This window comes from Balaenoptera acutorostrata, chromosome 7 (genome assembly GCF_949987535.1).
Source record: "Balaenoptera acutorostrata chromosome 7, mBalAcu1.1, whole genome shotgun sequence".
Lineage (NCBI taxonomy): Eukaryota > Metazoa > Chordata > Mammalia > Artiodactyla > Balaenopteridae > Balaenoptera > Balaenoptera acutorostrata.
This window is the reverse complement of record NC_080070.1, coordinates 33,655,740-33,678,734: the sequence shown is the minus strand read 5'-3', so window position 1 is coordinate 33,678,734 and position 22,995 is coordinate 33,655,740. Positions and strand designations below refer to the sequence as shown.

At 35.7% G+C, this 22,995-nt stretch overlaps 1 protein-coding gene across 1 annotated transcript in view; it reads right to left on the bottom strand.

Moving 5' to 3' along the window:
- The window catches only part of ASZ1 (ankyrin repeat, SAM and basic leucine zipper domain containing 1), an 82,783-nt gene extending 60,059 nt beyond the window's left edge, over nt 1-22,724 (bottom strand). Inside the window, exons 1-4 of the mRNA XM_007195127.2 lie at nt 22,620-22,724; nt 22,158-22,257; nt 18,412-18,534; nt 16,279-16,390 (exon numbers count right to left, since the gene is read on the bottom strand). Coding sequence (XP_007195189.2) covers nt 16,279-16,390; nt 18,412-18,534; nt 22,158-22,257; nt 22,620-22,724 — 440 coding nt within the window. The remainder of the gene's footprint in view (nt 1-16,278; nt 16,391-18,411; nt 18,535-22,157; nt 22,258-22,619) is intronic.
- Nucleotides 22,725-22,995: the final 271 nt, after the last annotated feature.

Here is a 22,995-nt window from a genome sequence, read left to right as displayed (position 1 = left end):
ATTGGATCTAAGATATCAATTTTAGGAAGCATACTAATTTCAGAGATGCTAATATGTGAAAAAATATGTATCATAAAACATGAAATATGGTTGGGTTTTATTTCAAATTAATTATTTTGTGAAAATGTATCTGGTGATCTAAACATAATCAATTCCAAAGTTCAAAGAGAGACTTCTGAAGAGGATGGATTATAATTTCTAATCACAAAGCATTTGAAATAATTATATTCACTACCTGGGTAATCTTTTTGAGAAGTGTTAGGCAAACTCCAGATTAACTTTAAAAAAATCATTCTTTTAACAGAACACAGTTAAAAGACTAACTGTTAGAGTCAGTAATGTACTTGACATTCCCATTTAGACAGCATCCTATATCTCTTCTCTCTTTCTTGCTAAGCTACAAGAAAGGTAGTTTATATACATTCTTTCCACATCCCCAACTCTCATTTATTCCTGACCCACCACAATAATAATCCAGATTTTTTTCCTATTGAAATACATAATCATTTTAATGTTCAGTCATAACAGATAAGAATTAACATACTCATGCATTTATGTGCATTTTATTAAAATGATAACAAATGTTTAAAGAAAAATAGTACCTATACTTATTTAGTTTTATAAAGCAATCAGAAACATTTTAGAAATTATGGCGCTCATAACACAGCACAGGAAGCATTCCCAATTTAAGTAAATGTAACATTTGGTAAGCACCAGAACTATCAAATGGCAGCATGTTAAGTACTTTCATATTCATTATCTTGTTTTAATTCTCATAGTCATCCTGCTAGTTAGCCAGATATCATATCTCTCAATGAGAGAAGAAACTGAGCCTCAAAGATTTCAAAAAGACTTAATAGTCATATTAGCTTGGATAAGTCATCGAGATAGTATTTGGACCCAGACTTTCAGGCTCTAAGTCATGCTTCATACTTTCTGTGGTATAAATGGATTAATATATTAATTACTTCACATAACATATCATGTGAAACATATCATTTGTTTCAGTTTCAGTTAAGTTTTATGTTTCAGTTAAGTTTTGTTTCAGTTAAGTTTTATAAATAGATAAATGATCATTCTATATCAAATATATTAAATTCAATAAAAAACTTGACATGATGAATTGGGCGATTGGGATTGACATGTATACACTGATGTGTATAAAATTGATGACTAATAAGAACCTGCTGCATAAAAAAATAAATAAAATAAAGTTCAAAAATTCAAAAAAAAAAACTAATCCTAAAAAAAACAAAAACAAAAAAACTTGACAAATACCACATGAAAGAATTGTGAAGGAGCCGAAAAATACATATGGTGCCATGGTAATCAAGTGGCTTACAGTAAAATCAAGACTTTCATATATTAAACAATGAGAAAACAAAGAGAACAGCACATGACATGTATAAAAATGTGCTAAACAAGATAATCACCCACCCAAAATCATAGCTTATGAACAAAAAGCACTCTTGTGGGTTGTAATAACATAGGGAAATTTAACAGACTATTAATCTGGCCCTCGAAGGCATAATGTGAATGCACAATGAGGGGAGGAGAGGACATTCCAAACTGAAGAATAACAAAAGCAAAAACACAGAGGCAGGAATGATTACGTATCTGAGGAACATTGCTGAAATTGTATAAATAAAATAAAGTTAGATATTAGGGAGTAGCAGAAATAGGTGGGATCAAACTATGGAGAGTTTTGGATTTCACCTAATAGACAACAGGAAGTGTGTTCTACAGGTAACAGCATATAGGACTGACTAAAGTACAGAAATAGTGCAGTTAGAAATATCAATTAGGAGGCTACTAAAGTTGCCCCTAAGGTGGGATGATAAATATAAAAACTGCAATAACTCTAAGAGATATTACAAAGAAAGATAAATTATACATAAAAGTGAATGGCAAAGTCTGAGATAAATATCAGTTTTTCTTGGTATAAATTTATGTCCAAAATTCAAAATTAACTATTGCTTTAAGCATACGGTAAAAAGGAAATACAATTATTATGGCCATGAAGAAAATACATTTAGGGTGACATGGTAAATCATGAGGGCCGTCCACCCAATATTGCTGATTCTCCTTCTGTGAACACTTCCTTACTCCCTTGAAGTTAGATATGACCATGTGACCATACTTAAATAGAAGAAATGGCATGGGTTTCTTCCAGGTGGAAGCTTTAGTAGCCAGCACACAATATACCATTGGTGCCAGACACAAGTAAGACAAAGTCAAGTCAGAATTTGAAAGGGTTTTGTTCCTGTTTTTTTTCAGTCTTGGTTTCTGTGTATGTGTTTTGAGAGATGAGCGTCAAGTGCTTTCATTAGCTATCTTTTCTCACCTCTATCCTCTCCATTCTGTGCTTTCAAAAGGACCAAGCAGATTTCCACGTATATGAATAGCAATATTAATCCTATGCCCTGTATATGCAAGGTAACACTAAGATATTTGTCACCTTTTGCATACATGGGAAACTGATGACAAAGATAAGATCAGCTCCTATATGCAGATAAAGAAAAGACAGGTAAATGAAAAGATGAGTATAGGATATGGACAGGCAATTTATAAAAAAAAAAGAAAGAAAATCACAAAATAACAATTTCTAGTAATATTTTCTAAATAAGTTATTTAAAAAATTTTTTTCTGAAAATATTCTTGTGACTTCGGCCTATGTTTTCAGAACAAAGATATGTCATATCATTACTTACAACTAGAACACAAGTTAATATTTTAATTGAAAATTACACCTCAATCTACCAAACTGTTCCAGTGACATTTACAACTAAATTTATATTGTGATAAAGAAAGCAACATTTTTCCCAGAGTATTTTCTGTATAGGCAATAACACTGAACAAGTTAACAATCACACAATGATTACGTCAAAACCTTGGACATTAGTTAATGTGTGCTGTCTTATCAATGGTAATAAAACATCTATTGAAAATAAAATGTCACATCATTTTACAAAACCTTATCTCATGACTAAGCGATGTGAATATAACAAACTCCCCTGCCAGAAAAATTGCCTACTAAATGTAAAGAAAAAATATATTTTTTAATATAAGAAAATGTTTTAGCAAACTGGGGGAAAAACACACAAGTCCTAAAAACAGAAATGTTAATTATATGTAATTTTTAAAGGCTTATTATTACTCAAACAATAAAAATACCAACTGCAAATTTAAGGCTAGATTGAAGAGGGTTTCAAATTTTATCATGTATCCAATAGTCTAATATAGACCTTTTAGACTTTAATAATTTACAGTATCATCTGTTACTGCATTATCAATATAAAAAAATAAAGAATGATAAAATCCATACTATGGCACAGCTGCCAAGTTCCAATCAGTTTAGTCACAGGCCACCTTGTTTTCAGAGCTACATACAATTATGCTGAATTAAGGTGATAATATTTTTCTGTTCACATACTTCCCTTTGCAATCTGTGGACTTCTCAAGTAAGAACATTCAAGTACCAACAATAATTTAGGGAAAGAGAGGAAAAACCCAAAGATACAAGGCAAATTTAAGACGTGTTTTGCAACAATTAGAAAAGACATGCTGTTTAAACTGGTTGTCTTGAAAAATCCTCAACCTAGACAAGACGGGGAATATAAATACATCCCCAATGGTGGATCCTATTCACATCAAACTTGTGAATTCCCTTACCAAACCTTTGCTACATTCAAAGGCTTAAACACTTGATTGCCAACTTTCTGTTCTGTAAAAATAACATACCATCTACCACTGAGCAGTAAGGATTATATTAGACAACATATTTAAGAGCAATTAACACAGTGCCTGGTACACAGGAAACATTGAATAAATGTTTCATTAAAAAACAAAATAGGGCTTCGCTGGTGGCGCAGTGGTTGAGAGTCTGCCTGCTGGTGCAGGGGACACGGGTTCGAGCCCTGGTCTGGGAAGATCCCACATGCCGCGGAGCAAATGGGCCTGTGAGCCACAACTACTGAGCCTGCACGTCTGGAGCCTGTGCCCCGCAACGGGAGGGGCCGCGATAGTGAGAGGCCCGCGCACCGCGATGAAGAGTAGCCCCCGCTTGCCGCAACTGGAGAGAGCCCTCGCACAGAAACGAAGACCCAACACAGCCAAAAATAAATAAATAAATAAATAAATAAATAAATAAATAAAGTAGCTATTAATTTAAAAAAAAAACAAAAAAAAAAACAAAATAAAAAACCTAACCCCAGAAACCCCAGAAATTCTAAAGCTAAAATAAATAAATCAGTATTAAATTGTTGTATTTGCTAGACACCGTACACTAAGTATTGTCAGTGGTAAGATCCAAGAGAAACATAAAACATGATTTGTGTTAATTTAAAAATGGCTTTCAAGTTGTCAGGTTTTTTCCCATTAGTCCTACAAGAAGGAAAATAAAAAGAATTTTTAAAATTAAGAAAAACTAATAAAAGAACAAGGTAGATCTATATGTACTCACACTTAACTGATCATTAAATAATAAATCAATGCTGTTTTCAACAAGATTTTTAAAAGTCTGCAAGGAATACAAAGAATTAAAGAGATAACAGAAGACATATAAATAAAACAATTAAAAAATTTAGAAGGTGCTGATTTCTACTTCCAGTAATGGCAAGCTAAATTTGGATCAAAATTGTGAAGGCTTTTAAAATAGCTAGATAAAATTTTTTTTTAAATTTCTTAGAGACTGAATAAGATATCAAAGAACTACTAACTGAAGTGGCAAAAACCCAAAGAGGTAAATAAACAGTTGCTTTTGCCTTGAGGGCATCTGGCAGTGCATAAGAACCCAATGAGAAATTGAGCTGTGGCTTTGGTGGCTTCAAACTTCAAGATAAACAAAATTCAAAGCACTGGGCTTATACAAAGTAGAGAGTTTACTAAACCATACTCAAGACACATTAATCTGGGACTCTAAGTACCTTTAGGGTAAGGATGAACCAGAAATAAACCAGCTGTTTAGGTTTAATTTACATCACCAAAATGGTCCAGGGAACTTCAACCCCTGAACTTAGATTACATGAGTCCTGGACTGATAGTGCCCTAGGCACCTGTAAGAAATATACAAAATCCTCTCTGATGGATCATCCGAGGCCTCATATTATTCCAACAAGTAAGTTTTAAAATCTAATGACTAGCACCTAGTCATGAGTGAGAAGCATAAGAAACTACTGCTAACAGAGACAAACCCACAAAGATCCCAAATACTGTAACTGTTACACCTAGACTATATGTTTACCATATTAAAGAAGTTTTATTTAGAGCCTGAAAATATTATCAGGGAACAAGAAGCTATAAACTTCTTTATAACACTTAATAATACTTTATAACTTCTTTATAACACTGCCAATTTTAAAAAGAATCAAATAGAATTTCTAGAAATAAAAAAAGTAACTGAAATTATGAACTCAACTGATGAGTTTAACAATAAATTAGAAGCAAGTGAAATGAGATTCAATGACCTACAAGGCAGATTAGAAGCTATCACCCAGAATGTGGCACAGTGAAAAAAAAGATGGAGAATAAAGAAGACAGACATTGAGGATACAGTGAGAAGGTCTAACAGATATACAATCAGAGACCCAGAAAGAGAGAAAAGAACAGGGCAGAGGTAATATTTAAAGAGATAATGGATGAGACTTCTCCAGAACTGAGGCACCAACCCCACATTTAGAAGCTTGTCATAATAATGCTTGAAGTGGCAGATGGAGATACCTTAATAATACCTACCACATTAAATTGGTGTTTTGTTCATTAGCCATTTTCAAGATGAAACAGAGAAATGTTAGAAGAAACTAGGAAAAATTTGCCAAAATACATGGACACCTAGGAATCAAATGTACTAGCAGATTTGAAAGTCTACTCTGCATACAAAATTTGGGAACAACATAAAACTTCAAAGTAGATGAGAGTTGCTCTTTTAAATAACCTTTATCTAATAAATTTGAATATTATTAAATGTTCACCATAACAATGAACTAGAATGGCTAAGGAAATAAAAGAAACGCTGAAAATGATATAAGAGCAATTAGTGATATTGACATTCAGCACATATACACAAATGGCTTGCTGAACCAAATCAAACAATGAACACCAATAAGCATTCAGCAGGTAAAACAAAGAAGCAGACAGTCACAGCTATCTGAAGAACTGACAAGATGCTCGTCTCTATTTAGTTTAACTCACAACTCAATCTAGAAAAGCGGGCATCGCTCAAAAAGACTGCAAAGCTTCAAATAACTGGGGCAACGTTTAGTCAAAAAATACACTAAACTGTACACTTAAAAATGGTTAAAATGGCAAATTTCATGTTATAAATATTTTACCACAATTTTAAAAATTAAAAAAAAAAAGAAAAGGCGATAGGTAGGACTCAATATTTTAAACTTTAGAGGAAAAGACACAGGAATATGGGGATAGTTGAAGAAAGGAGTGAGATCAAAAAACACTGTGGAAAGACAAGCTAAGGGACTGGCTACAGGTGCTTGGACCTAATACCAGGAGCTGCTAGGGATACAGAATCATGCACTATGTTGTCTGCACTCATGCTGCCTTAGCACAGAGCAAGCCATAATATGCTTTCAATACTGCCTACTGAAGTATTTTAACAATTTCACAGTCTTTTAAATATACTATTCCGTCTTTTCTTTCAATTCCAAGCCAATCAATTTTCTGCCTGATTGAGTCAGCTATTTTTGTCAGGCCATAAAGACTTCATCACATCTCTTTAAATTAGTACAGAATTTCCATACAGTGGAAACTCAGCAATAAAAAGGAATGTTACAATGTTACAATAACAAAGTGAATCAACTATATGTATACATATATCCCTATATCCCCTCCCTCTTACATCTCCCTCCCACCCTCCTTATCCCACCCCTCTAGGTGGTCACAAAGCACCCAGCTGATCTTCCTGATCTCCCAGCTGCTTCCCACTAGCTATCTATTTTACATTTGGTAGTGTATATATGTTAATGCTACTCTCTCACTTCATCCCAGCCTACCCTTCCCCCTCCCTGTGTCCTCAAGTCCATTCTCTACATCTGTGTCTTTATTCCTGTCCTGCCCCTAGGTTCATCAGAACCTTTTTTTTTTTAGATTCCATATATATGTGTTAGCATACGGTATTTGTTTTTCTCTTCCTGACTTACTTCACTCTGTATGACAGACTCTAGGTCCATCCACCTCACTACAAATAACTCAATTTCGTTTCTTTTTATGGCTAATATTCCATTGTATATATGTGCCACATCTTCTTTATCCATTCATCTGTCAATGGTCACTTAGGTTGCTTCCATGTCCTGGCTATTGTAAATAGTGCTACAATGAACATTGTGGTACATGCTTCTTTTCGAATTATGGTTTTTGCATGGTATATGCCCAGTAGTGGGATTGCTGGGTCGTATGGTAGTTCTATTTTTAGTTTTTAAAGGAACATCCATACTGTTCTCCATAGTGGCTGTATCAGTTTACATTCCCACCAACAGTGCAAGAGGGTTCAAAAAGGAACAAATTTCTGATACACACAACATGGATGAATCTTTAAAACATTATCCTGAGTGAAAATATTCTGTATAATTATATTTATGTAACATTTTAGAATAGCAAAAAATAATTTATAGTGATAGACGTAAGTTCCAGGGACTTCCCTGGTGGTCCAGTGGTAAAGAATCCGCCTTCCAATGCAGGGGACGTGGGTTTAATCACTGGTCGGGCAACTAAGCCCACGTGCCACAACTGCTGAGCTCAGGCACCTCAGCAAGAGAGCCCACATGCAGCAAACTACAGATCCCATGCGCCCTGGAGCCTGAGCACCACAAGTAGAGAGAGAAAACCCGCATGCCACAAGTAGAGAGAAGCTCGCTCTGCAACAAAGAGCCCGCATGCCTCAACGAAGAGCCCACCTGCCGCAACTAAGACCCAACGCAGCAAAATATAAAAAAGAAGTAAGGTCCAGAGCACTGTGAAGGGGCATGAAGGAACTTTCTGGGATGATAGAAATGTTCCATGTTGGGGTGTGAGTTACACAAATGTGTGTTTGTCAAAACTGATCCAACTGTGTACTGAAAATCTGAATATTTCACTGTATGTAAATTACATACAATAAAAAACTTTACTATAGAATTTCCTCAGTACCATTCAGCAAGACCTCTAATTAATTAAGTATAGGGAATTCAACAGTTTCTTCTTAAATTTTATTCTTCTATTCACTTTTAGTGCAAACAGAACCAAGTGGTATATTTGATTTAAGTGATTCACTTCCATTATAAGATCTAGAATTATTTTCCTGCTTCTAATACTGGTAAAACCCTCCTTTTCTTTTTTCCATATTCTATGCAAACTAAGACTGTCTTTTATGTTATATCCATAGAATACAGAAGGGCTTCCATGCTACTTTATATATCGAAAATGAGACTTCTGTCTTATAGATTAGAGGCTGATCTCTAAGATTTTTCTGTTACTTTAACTTCATGAAACAAGACTACTGATCTCATTTTAGTTAAAAAAAAAAAGTAGTTACAGGTCAACTTCCTTTGCAACTGGCAAGTAAGTATATGACCATCAAGCTTTCACAAAAACGATCCATTTATGTTTTATGGCTGACTCTTCCCCCTCTTTTTCTTGAGAGGTAATTTCTGTCAGTTCAACAAAACAGGCTATGTCAACAGCTTGAAAGTAAATTCACCTAAACATGTTTAAACTGAACAGGAGTTCCCTCACATATCCCTTATATTTTCTGGCATTTTGTACATGAGACTAAAACTTGCAATCTTCTAATAGGTTTCAATTTTTGCCACTGCTATGAATTACCTATAAAATTACCTATAAAATTCCCCCAAATCTCACTGCACTCTTCTGTGTCCTGAGATTTTTTTCTTTTACACTGCCAGCATGCTATCCCTTTAGGTCCACTAATGCTATCCATATAAAATCTGCAGCCTAAAAGCACTATTTGCCATGACTTATTCTCTTTTTAGCTCTATCAAGATCCTTTTTCTGCAAGAAAACACAATTTAATCATTTTATTGCTTTATTTGAGCATTAAAATAAAAGCAGTTGAATAGTTTGTTTTTTCAGGTATTTCTCACAGTTGTTAATTAGATGCAGACTGCTCTTTTCTTCAGCCATGCTGTAGAATTCTCTATTTATTTTAGTTGAGCACATACCAATCTAAATCTTATACTCTTTCAAATTCAGCAAATTCTCCAGAGTTTGAGTTTTGAAATTGTGTGGTTGCCTTATAGTTTTACCTTCAGATTCTAACCTTGTGTTATTTTAATTCAAATAAAATATGTTTTTTCCAAATATTCCCTATGTATCTAGAAGACACCTTCTAGTTCTTAAGGAAATAGAACAGTCTGACACTGATTTGCTTGACTTCTCCTTCAATGTGTTTACAAGATGGTAAGTGACTGGGAGGGTTAAAGACTTCAATATCTATAGTATCTTGCAGAAGTAGGAACAAAAATTGAAGAGCGCCAACAAAAAACAATTTTCCAATGAATCCAGAGAGACAAGTCTTATCATAAGCCATTGCTAAAAGTACAAATCAAAATTACAGCACCTCAGAGGGCAGACAGCAAAAGCAAGAAGAACTACAATCCTGCAGCCTGTGGAACAAAAACCACATTCACAGAAAGATAGACAAGATGAAAAGGCAGAGAGCTATGTACCAGATCCAGGAACAAGATAAAACCCCAGAAAAACAACTAAATGAAGTGGAGATAGGCAACCTTCCAGAAAAAGAATTCAGAATAATGATAGTGAAGATGATCCAGGACTTCGGAAATAGAATGGAGGCAAAGATCGAGAAGATGCAAGAAATGTTTAACAAAGACCTAGATGAATTAAGGAACAAACAGAGATGAACAATACAATAACTGAAATGAAAACTACACTAGAAGGAATCAATATCAGAATAACTGAGGCAGAAGAACGGATAAGTGACCTGGAAGACAAAATGCTGGAATTCACTGCTGCGGAACACTCTAAAGAAAAAAGAATGAAAAGAAATGAAGACAGCCTAAGAGACCTCTGGGACAACATTAAATGCAACAACATTCGCATTATAGGGGTTCCAGAAGGAGAAGAGAGAGAGAAAGGACCAGAGAAAATATTTGAAGAGATTGTAGTTGAAAACTTCCCTAACATGGGAAAGGAAATAGCCACCCAAGTCCAAGAAGTGCAGAGAGTCCCATACAGGATAAACCCAAGGAGAAACACACCGAGACACATAGTAATCAAAGTGGCAAAAATTAAAGACAAAGAAAAATTATTGAAAGCAGCAAGGGAAAAACGACAAATAACATACAAGGGAATTCCCATAAGGTTAACAGCTGATTTCTCAGCAGAAACTCTACAAGCCAGAAGGGAGTGGCGTGATATACTTAAAGTAATGAAAGAGAAGAACCTACAACCAAGATTACTCTACCCGGCAAGGATCTCATTCAGATTCGATGGAGAAATCAAAAGCTTTACAGACAAGCAAAAGCTAAGAGAATTCAGCACCACCAAACCAGCTCTACAACAAATGCTAAAGGAACTTCTCTAAGTGGGAAACACAAGAGAAGAAAAGGACCTACAAAAACAAACCCAAAACAATTAAGAAAATGGTCACAGGAACATACATATTGATAATTACCTTAAATGTGAATGGATTAAATGCTCCAACCAAAAGACACAGGCTTCCTGAATGGATACAAAAACAAGACCCATATATATGCTGTCTACAAGAGACCCACTTCAGACCTAGGGACACATACAGACTGAAAGTGAGGGGATGGAAAAGATATTCCACACAAGTGGAAATCAAAAGAAAGGTGGAGTAGCAGTACTCATATCAGATAAAATAGACTTTAAAATAAAGAATGTTACAAGAGACAAGGAAGGACACTACATAATGATCAAGGGATCAATCCAAGAAGAAGATACAACAATTATAAATATATATGCACCCAACATAGGAGCACCTCAATACTTAAGGCAACTGCTAACAGCTATAAAAGAGGAAATCGACAGTAACACAATAATAGTGGGGGACTTTAACACCTCACTTACACCAATGGACACATCATCCAAACAGAAAATAAATAAGGAAACAGAAGCTTTAAATGACACAATAGACCAGATAGATGTAATTGAAATTTATAGGACATTCCATCCAAAACAGCAGATTCTACTTTCTTCTCAAGTGCGCACGGAACATTCTCCAGGATAGATCACATCTTGGGTCACAAATCAAGCCTCAGTAAATCTAAGAAAACTGAAATCATATCAAGCATCTTTTCTGACCACAATGGTATGAGATTAGAAATGAATTACAGGGAAAAAAAACGTAAAAACCACAAACACATGGAGGCTAAACAATACGTTACTAAATAACCAAGAGATCACTGAAGAAATCAAAGAGGAATTCAAAAAATACCTAGAGACAAATGACAATAAAAACACAACCATCCAAAACCTATGGGATGCAGCAAAAGCAGTTCTAAGACGGAAGTTTATAGCTATACAAGCCTAACTCAAGAAACAAGAAAAATCTCAAATAAACAATCTAACCTTACACCTAAAGGAACTAGAGAAAGAAGAACAAACAAAACCCAAAGTTAGCAGAAGGAGAGAAATCATAAAGACCAGAGCAGAAATAAATGAAAAAGAAACAAAGAAAACCATAGCAAAGATCAATAAAACTAAAAGCTGGTTCTTTGAGAAGATAAACCATTAGCCAGACTCATCAAGAAAAAGAGGGAGAGGACTCAAATCAATAAAATTAGAAATGAAAATGGAGAAGTTACAACAGACACTGCAGATATAGAAAGCATCCTAAGAGACTACTACAAGCAACTCTGTGCCAATAAAATGGACAACCTGGAAGAAATGGACAAATTCTTAGAAAGGTATAACCTTCCAAGACTGAACCAGGGAGAAACAGAAAATATGAACAGACCAGACACAAGTAATGAAATTGAAACTGTGATTAAAAATCTTCCAACAAACAAAAGTCCAGCACCAGATGGCTTCACAGGTGAATTCTATCAAACATTTAGAGAAGAGCTAACACCCATCCTTCTCAAACTCTTCCAAAAAATTGCAGAGGAAGGAACACTCCCAAACACTTTCTATGAGGCCATCATCACCCTGATACCAAAACCAGACAAAGATACTACAAAAAAAGGAAATTACAGACTAATATCACTGATGAATATAGATGCAAAAATCCTCAACAAAATACTAGCAAACAGAATCCAACAATATATTAAAAGGATCATACACCATAATCAAGTGGGATTTATCCCAGGGATGCAAGGATTCTTCAATATATGCAAATCAATCAATGTGATACACCATATTAACAAATTGAAGAATAAAAACCATATGATCATCTCAATAGATGCAGAAAAAGCTTTTGACAAAATTCAACACCCATTTATGATAAAAACTCTCCAGAAAGTGGGCATAGAGGGAACCTACCTCAACATAATAAAGGCCATATATGACAAACCCACAGCAAACATCATTCTCAATGGTAAAAAACTGAAAGCATTTCCTCTAAGATCAGGAATGAGACAAGGATATCCACTCTCACCACTATTATTCAACATAGTTTTGGAAGTCCTAGCCACAGCAATCAGAGAAGAAAAAGAGATAAAAGGAATACATATTGGAAAAGAAAGGTAAAACTGTCACTGTTTGCAGATGACATGATACTATACCTAGAGAATCCTAAAGATGCCACCAGAAAACTACTAGAGCTAATCAATCAATATGGTAAAGTTGCAGGATACAAAATTAATGCACAGAAATCTGTTGCATTCCTATACACTAATGATGAGAAACCTGAAAGAGAAATTAAGGAAACACTCCCACTTACCACTGCAACAAAAAGAATAAAATACCTAGGAATAAACCTACCTAGGGAGACAAAAGACCTGTATGCAGAAAACTATAAGACACTGATGAAAGAAATTAAAGATGATACCAACAGATGGAGAGATATACCATGTTCTTGGATTGGAAGAATCAACATTGTGAAAATGACTATACTACCCAAAGCAATCTACAGATTCAATGCAATCCCTATCAAATTACCAACGGCATTTTTTACAGAACTAGAACAAAACATCTTAAAATTTGTATGGAGACATAAAAGACCCCAAATAGCCAAAGCAGTCTTGAGGGAAAGAAATGGAGCTGGAGGAATCAGACTCCCTGACTTTAGACTATACTACAAAGCTACAGTAATCAAGACAATATGGTGGCCCCAAAACAGAAATATAGATCAATGGAACAAGATAGAAAGCCCAGAGATAAACCCACGCACCTATGGTCAACTAATCTATGACAAAGGAAGCAAGGATATACAATGGAGAAAAGACAGCCTCTTCAATAAGTGGTGCTGGGAAAACTGGACAGTTACATGTAAAAGAATGAAATCAGAACACTCCCTAACACCATACACAAAAATAAACTCAAAATGGAATCAAGACCTAAATGTAAGACCGGACACTATAAAACGCTGAGAGGAAAACATAGGAAGAACACTCTTTGACATAAATCACAGCAAGCTCTTTTTTGATCCACCTCCTAGAGTAATGGAAATAAAAACAAAAATAAACAAATGAGACCTAATGAAACTTCAAAGCTTTTGCACAGCAAAGGAAACCATAAACAAGACGAAAAGACAACCCTCAGAATGGAAGAAAATATTTACAAATGAATCAACGGACAAAGGATTAATCTCCAAAATATATAAACAGCTCATGCAGCTCAATATTAAAAAAACCAACAACCCAATCCAAAAATGGGCAGAAGACCTAAATAGACATTTCTCCAAAGAAGACATACAGATGGCCAAGAAGCACATGAAAAGCTGCTCAACATCACTAATCATTAGAGAAATGCAAATCAAAACCACAATGAGGTATCACCTCACACCAGTCAGAATGGCCATCATCAGAAAATCTACAAACAACAAATGCTGGAGAGGGTGTGGAGAAAAGGGAACCCTCTTGCACTGTTGGTGGGAATGTAAATTGATGCAGCCACTATGGAGAACAGTATGGAGGTTCCTTAAAAAACGAAAAATAGAATTACCATTACCATGACCCAGCAATCCCACTCCTGGGCATATACCCAGAGAAAACCGTAATTCCAAAAGACACATGCACCCCAATGTCCACTGCAGCACTATTTACAATAGCCAGGTCATGGAAGCAACCTAAATGCCCATCGACAGACGAATGGATAAAGAAGATGTGGTACATATATACAATGGAATATTACTCAGCCATAAAAAGGAACGAAATTGAGTCATTTGTTAAGACGTGGATGGATCTAGAGACTGTCATACAGAGTGAAGTAAGTCAGAAAGAGAAAAACAAATATCATATATTAACGCATGTATTTGGAACCTAGAAAAATGGTACAGATGAACCGGTTTGCAGGGCAGAAGTTGAGACACAGATGTAGAGAACAAATGTATGGACACCAAGGGGGGAAAGCCACGGGGGGGTGGGGATGGTGGTGTGCTGAATTGGGCCATTGGGATTGACATGTATACACTGATGTGTATAAAATCAATGACTAATAAGATCCTGCTGTATGAAAAAATAAATAAAATTCAAAAAAAAATTACAGCACCTGTTGAAGTTTACTTCAGTAAGGTATCCTGGAGCTCCTAATTTCAAGGTATAATCAGATTCAAAAGGTATACCTAACTAGGGATTATACTGTAAATGACAGAATAAAAGTTCCTGTGAGTTGATTTGCTAAGAATTCGCAGGTAGTTTCTTTCCCAGTTCTTTTTAAATCTTTATTTGTTAAATACTGATTATCCACTCCATAAGCTTTGACTTTTCTCACACTAGATTTTTCAACCTTGGCACTTTTGACGTTTTGGGATGGGCAATTCTTTGTTTTAAGGGGCTGTCCTACACATTGTAGGATGTTTAGTAGCATCCCTGGCCTCTATCCATTAGATGCCAGTAGCGTCTCCCAGATTTGACAATCAAAAATGTCTCCAGGGACTTCCCTCGTGGCACAGTGGTTAAGAATCTGCCTGCCAATGCAGGGGACACGGGTTTGAGCCCTGGTAAGGGAAGATCCCACATGCCAAGGAGCAGCTAAGCCTGTGTGCCACAGCTACTGAACCTGCGCTCTAGAGCCCGCGTGCTGGAACTACTGAGCCTGCGTGCTGCAACTACTGAAGCCCGTGTGTGTAGAGCCCATGCTCTGCAACAAGAGAAGCCACCGCAATGAGAAGCCTGCGTCCCCTCCACGAAGAGTAGCCCCCATTTGCCAAAACTACAGAAAGCCTGCGTGCAGCAACGAAGACCCAATGCAGCCAAAAAAAAAAAAAGTCTGTAGGCGTTGCCAAAAATCCACTGGAAGACCAAATAGACCTTGCTTGAACCGCTCTACTAAATCAAAATCTCTGCCTCTCAGAAAAGATCTGGGAATTATCTACAGCTGTACAGTACTTTCCAAAGCTGCTATACAGGTCACAGAAACTAAGCTAAATTAGAAAAAAACTTCTAGAGTAAAGCCTAGTTACTTCTATATATCAGGCATTATAATTCTTTTCACACTAGACATTTTCTATGGGATGGGCTACTTCCCACTTGCTTCATTTTGAAGATTAAATAAAACAGAAAGAGCTTTAATAGGAAATTGGAGCCAGACAAGAAGGAAGTCAGTGATAGGAATTTGAAACAATCTGATTCATTTTTTTTTATTATTGACATTTTAACAGATGCAAGATACATTCACTGCATATCTTCTATGCATCTAGGCGCTATTACATATACAATATAGTTAACTGGAAAAGTCTTAGGAAAATGGAAACATTTTGATATATTATTTTGGAATTCATAGTATCTGTGTAACTTGTTTAGTGGGTCTGTGTTTTATAGAGAGAATACTAAGAGGCTTTACTATTATAGCTCAATTATCATATTCTTTTGAGTATGTAATTCAAAGGAAAATGATACAGTTTATTGTCATACTTTCCCTCTCATTCAACTTCTTAGGACATTCCTCTAAATATTAAAAATAGAAAGACTACTTTGATGACATGCTCTTCCTTTGATACTCTTATACAATTGGAACCATGACCTTATGACTTATTTTCATTCATCAGCTTTATGGCCAAGTAAACACACACTGCTCATGATGTTTAAAAAATCATGCTGTCAAGTGTTTAACATAATCAAACAAAAGGCTGATAATCAAAGAAAAGTATCTTCATCATTTTTGAACAAATAGTAAGGTTCTTACCTACAAGCAACATTTGGATCAGCATTTCTTGAAAGTAGTAGCTCTACACACTTCAAGATCTGTTCCTCTGAGCCACGAGCAGAACATGCAGTTATCAAAATAGTTTGCTTATCTATAGTGAAAGGAAAGGTGAGGAAAACCCCATACACATCAGAGAGTGTATCTAATTAACTTCTTTTACCATTGAAAAGATTCTAAATATTTATTGCATTCTTAAAATTCTATAACCTATTTCCAAATCTCTTGTTCTTAGCAGATAACTTTGTATTCCTTCACCAAAAAATGAGCTCAGGGATGAACTATCAATTTCCAAAGTATATCTACAATTCATTTACTAATTTCCTTTCCCTATTCTCATTTCTTCAAGAGAATAGGAAAGTGGTTCAGAGTATGGGCTCTGTGCAGATTTACTGCCTGGAGTTGAATAGTTTTTGATTGATTAAAGTATGCCTTGAACACATGGTTAAAAAACAATGATTGATATTCTCTGATTTCACTTCTTTAGCTCTCACTGATTTGACCACTCACTGAAATCTGGCTTATGCCCAAACTATCCTACTGAAGATGTCCTAACTGCTACATGTATTGGTTTCTTTTTAGTCCTTTTGTACTTGATCTCTCTTAGCCCATCCCATTTCCTAAAACTCTTCTTCCCTTGGCTCCTATGGCATCAGTGGAGATCAGGGTAAATTAAAAACCAAAACAAAACAAAAAACAATTCTCAAGTAAGAATTGGGGAATTAAAAATAGGTCATGCCAGCCACGGTTTACATTTGTGGTTCAATATTGACCAAATATAGAAATATAGATTCTGGTCCCAGTTCTGTCACTGATAAACTGTGATTCCAGTGATATCTTAGTAGACCTAACTTACATATAAGAAGCTAAAGTCTGCCCTCTACCTGAGGGGGCCTGTGGGATACATAAAATAATTTATGTGAACATGCTGGGCAAAATATAAAGTGTTTTATAACTGAAAGGTATTCCTCTTATTACAAGAAGCAGAGAAAGAAAACTATTAATCAGTTTTTTGAGCACAACATTTTATACACTTTCAAAAATCTCATTTCTAAGTATAGCTTTCATTGGGAGATTTTTTTTTTTTTTCTTTTTAGGCCACGCCATGTGGCATGTGGGATCTTAGTTCCCCAACCGGGGATTGACCCTGTGCCCCCTGCATTGGGAGAGGAGTCTTAACCACTGGACCACCAGGGAAGTCCCTGGGTGATATTTTTCTTTTTTTCCCCTGGGTGATATTTTTAAATGACACAATAAGAAAAACCTACCACAGCAGCAGATTAAACATAAAATTGTCAATAAGACAAGAATTTATATAAAATATATAAATGAGAAAAAAATAGAAATGATTTTACAAATATCTAATGTAGTACAAAATTAATATGAAAATTAATTCTAAAATGAAACCTATACCTGAATTATGAAATGAACTGTCTATTGGAAACATGTAAAAAATAATCAGTAATTCAATATAATAATTAAATAGCATTTGCACATATACTCTTATTCTTCAAAAGCAGTCAAAGCACTACTGACAAAGACAGAAACAAATGGATTTAATAAATTATCTTTGAAACAACTTTAAGTGATATAATTCAGAGTTGAGTTGTAAATTCCAAAGACTGGTTTTCAAGCAATTTTCCACTAAATTATCAGCTTTTCAGTGTTTTCTTTCAATGCATTTTACCTTAAAAATAACCAAAACTCTCTAGCATAGAAGTTAAAGGTATATAGTAAGAACACAACCATTTATAACAATAATATAAATGGAATATATCTCTTTGGATAGAAGGTTTTTCAAAATATCTATGGTTTCTAATTTGGTATTTTATGTTGTTTATAGAAGATTTTTTTAAAAAACTAATTTTTTTCACTTTGTATAATAGCTGCTTGGGAATCAAGAAAATCACAGTAAAGATAATCAGTTAAGTTACCTCAAATATCTTAACCTTATTTCGATTTTTTTCAAGAGCAAAGGTTTATTTTAAAGTGAATATATGAAAACAGAGCCTGGAAAGTATATATCACCACCCCCAAACAGAATATAATTAGGCTTCTAAACAGAAAAATATACAAAGGACATTTTCACATATTTAAATATTTAAAACATCTTACCCTTATCAAAGCTTGCATTAGCACCTCTGTCCAAAAGGACCCGAAGCAGCGCTACATTGGAAACACTGGCAGCATACATAAGGGGAGTCCACCCATAGCGAAAGCTGAACTCTACACTGATGCCTGTCAATATAAAGACAAGGTTTTAAAACCTCCCCCACCAAAAAAAAAATCACTGTAACCTTAATATGTTTAAAGTACTTCACATAGTGACATACACTGTGTACTTTATAATGGAAGGGAATTTCTTGGTAATAATGGGCTTCAGAAAAATAGAAAATTATATGAACTTTGATAAAAAAAAGCTAACTTCAGTTTCACTACAGTTCACTTCAGGTTCACTATTTTCCAAGAGATTGAATCTGTCAAATGTTTTTTCATATAATATATATTTATATTAGAACAGGTTTTTACATGCTGCCTTTTTCTCTCTAGGGAAGTTGGAAAAAGTTTCACAGATATAAACTGTCTTTTTAGTTAGAATATTATCATACATCTCTATGGTGGCAAATACCAAATATATTCCTTATTAAAACTCTTTTACCTTCCTTCCCAACGCAAAATTTAACCATGGGTTACTGGCCAAACATAAGGTTAAAAAGGTAGGTTAGGGCTAAGAAATGTAGACTATAGTTTGTGATCCAGGGATTTACATAATTATATTCGTATTATAAAGAAAATGTAGGTACCACTGCTGAGACTGGGATAGGAGGCAGGGAGAACCGGTTATGAGGCTGGAAGTCCATGCAAAAGTCAGAGCAAGGGCAGCAGAGAAAAAGAAGAAGAAATCCAAAAGGACATTTCAAAGGCAGGGTTATTGGAATTTAAAATTACTTTGAGGAAGAGGAGTGTTGGAAAAGAACAAATAGAAAATAACTTTCAAGTTCTGCTTTGGACAAATGAATGAAACAGTGAGCTAGAATGAGAGGCACAAAAGAGATATCAGGCCTGAGGAGCAGGATAAAGTTTTAAATAGCCACCATCCAGAATCAGACAGGAAGGGTTGGATAGTAACTGTTAAGAAACGATGAGAGCCAGCTGACCTTAAAATCCTCAAATCAATCATTAACGGTACAAATCCCTGAAGTCATCTGATTTCCACACAGCCCCCCCCCCCGCCCCGCCACCGATAGCACTGATTGGTTTACTCACATAAAAAAGAAAAAAAAAATGGTTGAACTAATCTAGATTTGGATCTAAGACTGGGAAGGAGCATAGAAGATATGATACAAGGACAAGATTATAAAAAGGCAGCGAACATAACCCATTAAATTTATGTAAAGCCTTTGCTATAAAGAGATCAAGATATAAGTGGCAAACTCTCTTCAACCTAAGAAATATCTGCTAATCTTAAGAAAAGAAAAAAAAACAGAACGTTTTTCTGTTTCAAAGAAGGAAAACTTGTATGTGAAAACCACTGAATATAGGCTTCCTTTAATACCTTATAATTTACAGGTTGTAGTCTCTGGCTCTAAAGTGTTCCATCTGCAAAGATGAAGGTCATATCACTGAAGGAATGCAAACTTGTTAGGGAGAACTCACTTTTTTTCTGTAGGAACACTAAGTTACTGAAAGACTATATTTGTCAAATTCCCAATTGTCTAACTTTAATTGATATAAGGTGCATGATAATTCCTAGGAGAAAACAACAGAAAACTATCTTAGTACATATATATATATACTGCTGGCCCAACTTGTCTTCTCTAACAAATTTTCCTCTTTAAATTGCTGCAACTGAAAGCATATGAATGAGATCAGAGAAAAGATCATTTTGTTTTCTCATTATTCTTTCCGTATTGACATTACTGCTCAAACTGTGACAGCAAAAGTAAAAAGGAAAAGATGTGATGATAAAGCTAAGCAAATGTGGCATTTTAGTATAAAAATTCTTAATAATCATCACCTCTAAGCTCAAAAAAGTAAATTATTAAGCACATATTATGTTCTAAGCATAATGCAAAAAAGATAAGTTTAAAAGGATTGACACAATATATTTTTATAGCTCAAAAACATTCAAAATAACACTAAATTGTTTGGGGGTATATACATATAGTAAAAGTATAAAGACGTACATAGGAATAATAAATACCAACTATAGGAGAGTGGTAATCTCCAGGGGGAAAAAGATAAGTCGCCATACATTTTTTGAAGGTCTAAAATATTTAATAATTTAAAGAGAACTGAAAATGTTAGTGCATAGCAGAAGAACAAAAACCAAAGACTGCTAAAAATGGCTGACTCAAAAGGAAGTTTCATTTTTTTTATTAAACTTCCAACTGGTGCAGGAATATGTATGGCTTTAAAAGGCAAACAAGTAAAAATATTTTTTAAAGTGTTAAATAATGACATGTGGAAGGAAATCAGGAAATACTAAAACAAGAGTTACGTGTGAAAATGAGACTTCAGGGGTAATACGGGTGAAAGTGGGGACAAAGGTGTTTCTCTACTTATACCTATTTGTTATTGTTTTTTTAAAAGGAAGTTAAAATTTTTTTGTAATTAAAGACAAATTTTAAAAGGCTGACGAAATACTTTACCAGTAGGCTCTTTTCAAGTCCTTTCAAGAGCCTCCGACACTTCATTGCACCTACTACCACTACTCCGAAGGCAAACTCGCTTTTCTAAAACAAATTTCTGCTTATTCCATCCCATCCAACACTATGCACACTCCTGCATGTGTTCATATCCTAGTATTAGGCCTCTTTCAATTATTCCAATTTGATTCAATTTAATTTTTTAATTATAAATTCAAGTTCCATTGTCCACAAAGTCACAGGATCCTTCTTACTTGTTACAACAGCTATTATTTATAAAATGCCTATATGTTCTAAGACCTGTATATAGTCTCTCATTTTAATCCCCCCCCCCAAAAAAAAACCCTTTGATACAGTGCATCCTGGTTTTTAAAAGGGGGTAATTGAAGTTTAGGAAGTTTCCTAACTTGGTCAAGATTACAGAGCCATCAAGTGGCAGGGCTAATAATGAAACCCAGAACTGTACTGTTTCCAAAATGATTTACTTTCCAATAAACCATGCATCTTTAGCATAGAAGGAAAACATTTTGCTATATACAATTTTGTGTGTGAATGTTTTGTATTTACAGGTAGACAGTAGATGCTTGTTACTCCTTTGATAATTTCAGTCATTATCAACAACTCACATTTCCATGTCAAGGTAATTAAAAAAAATAATATTTAATTTAATACACAGAAAAATGTCATGGGACCCAAGACAGAATTATAATGTTTTTATAAAGAAATAGATGCTCTGGAAGTTCAAATGACTTTCCCAAGGAAGCACACTGAGTAGGCGATAGGCTGGAAGAGGTATCCAGATAGATTCCTACTTCATTCTCATTCACACACTGACACAACCAACACAGGCAAAGAACGTTAACTAAAATGTACATAACTAGAAACAATTCTTGAGAAACACATAATAATAATTATAGACAAGTAAATGCTGAGCAAAGTAAGTAAGGATTATCAAAGTGGGGTAGGATTAGTCTGACTAGACCTTTTGAAGGAGGTGGAACAACTGATGGACGGTGTCAGTGTGGCATTCCAAATTTGCGTTAGAGGAAGAAAATAAGGCAGAGAGAACTGAGTCAAGTAAGACATGTAGGACACTTGAGATACTAACATTCACTGTGCTTCCATTAGAAAAACAACTCAAACCTTTTAAAATAAGGAATCCTTGTGAACTGAGACAACTGTGTTAGGTTGAAACTGTCCCTTAATTCTCACCAGAATCCAGGAGCTCCTCGACCAATGAAACATCTCCTGTGGTCAAAGCTTTCTTAAATGTTTCATGCTTTTCTTCAATGGGTAACGGTCCTTTTAATTTCTAAAAAAGCAGAAAGTTAAAAAATTTTCCTGTTACACATACTTTCATTTCCACTGCATCCGGAAACAATAATGATCGGGTTTTGGTACATCTTTTTTTGAGGGGGGGGGAGGCAACATCCAAAGTTTGTGACTAACTCATAACTAAAATTATCTTTGGGTTATGATGGGTCCAAACCTAAGTAAAGAGCTACATCGACAACCTAAAGAAGCGCATTTTAGGGAAACGCGAATTGGTTTGCAGTCCAAAAGCCTGTATTTACACTGGAAAAAAAGTTAGGGAAACACAGGCGAGGAAGTAAGAGGTTTCATGGCCAGGGAAGGCCGATCCAGGTGCGGCCAAGACAAGTCCTCCTTTGCTACCTGAGCTGGCCGGTCGAGATACCCAATCTCCCAGCCGTCATCCTCGCTCTCGCTACTCTCGCCTCCACCGGCCACTGCCAGACCGCGGAAGGGGCCTGCAGCCATGCCCGCCGGCCAGGTCCCTACAGAATCGGCCGCACGCCCGCCCACACGCCCGCTCCCTCTGCGCCTGCGCACCGGGGAGCGCGTAAGGCTGCGCGGGAAGGCTGTGCGGGCAAGCGCGACGCGCTAGCGTTGGGGCCTTGGGCCCTCGGGCGCAGGCGCGTGAGCGCGCGCAGTGCCCCGGGTTCGTTCCCGCCAGTCGTAAGCCCTTGGGAGAGGAAAAGTGGCCCGTGTGGCGGGGTGAGCGGAGCTGACCTCCTGGCCAGCGCTTCCA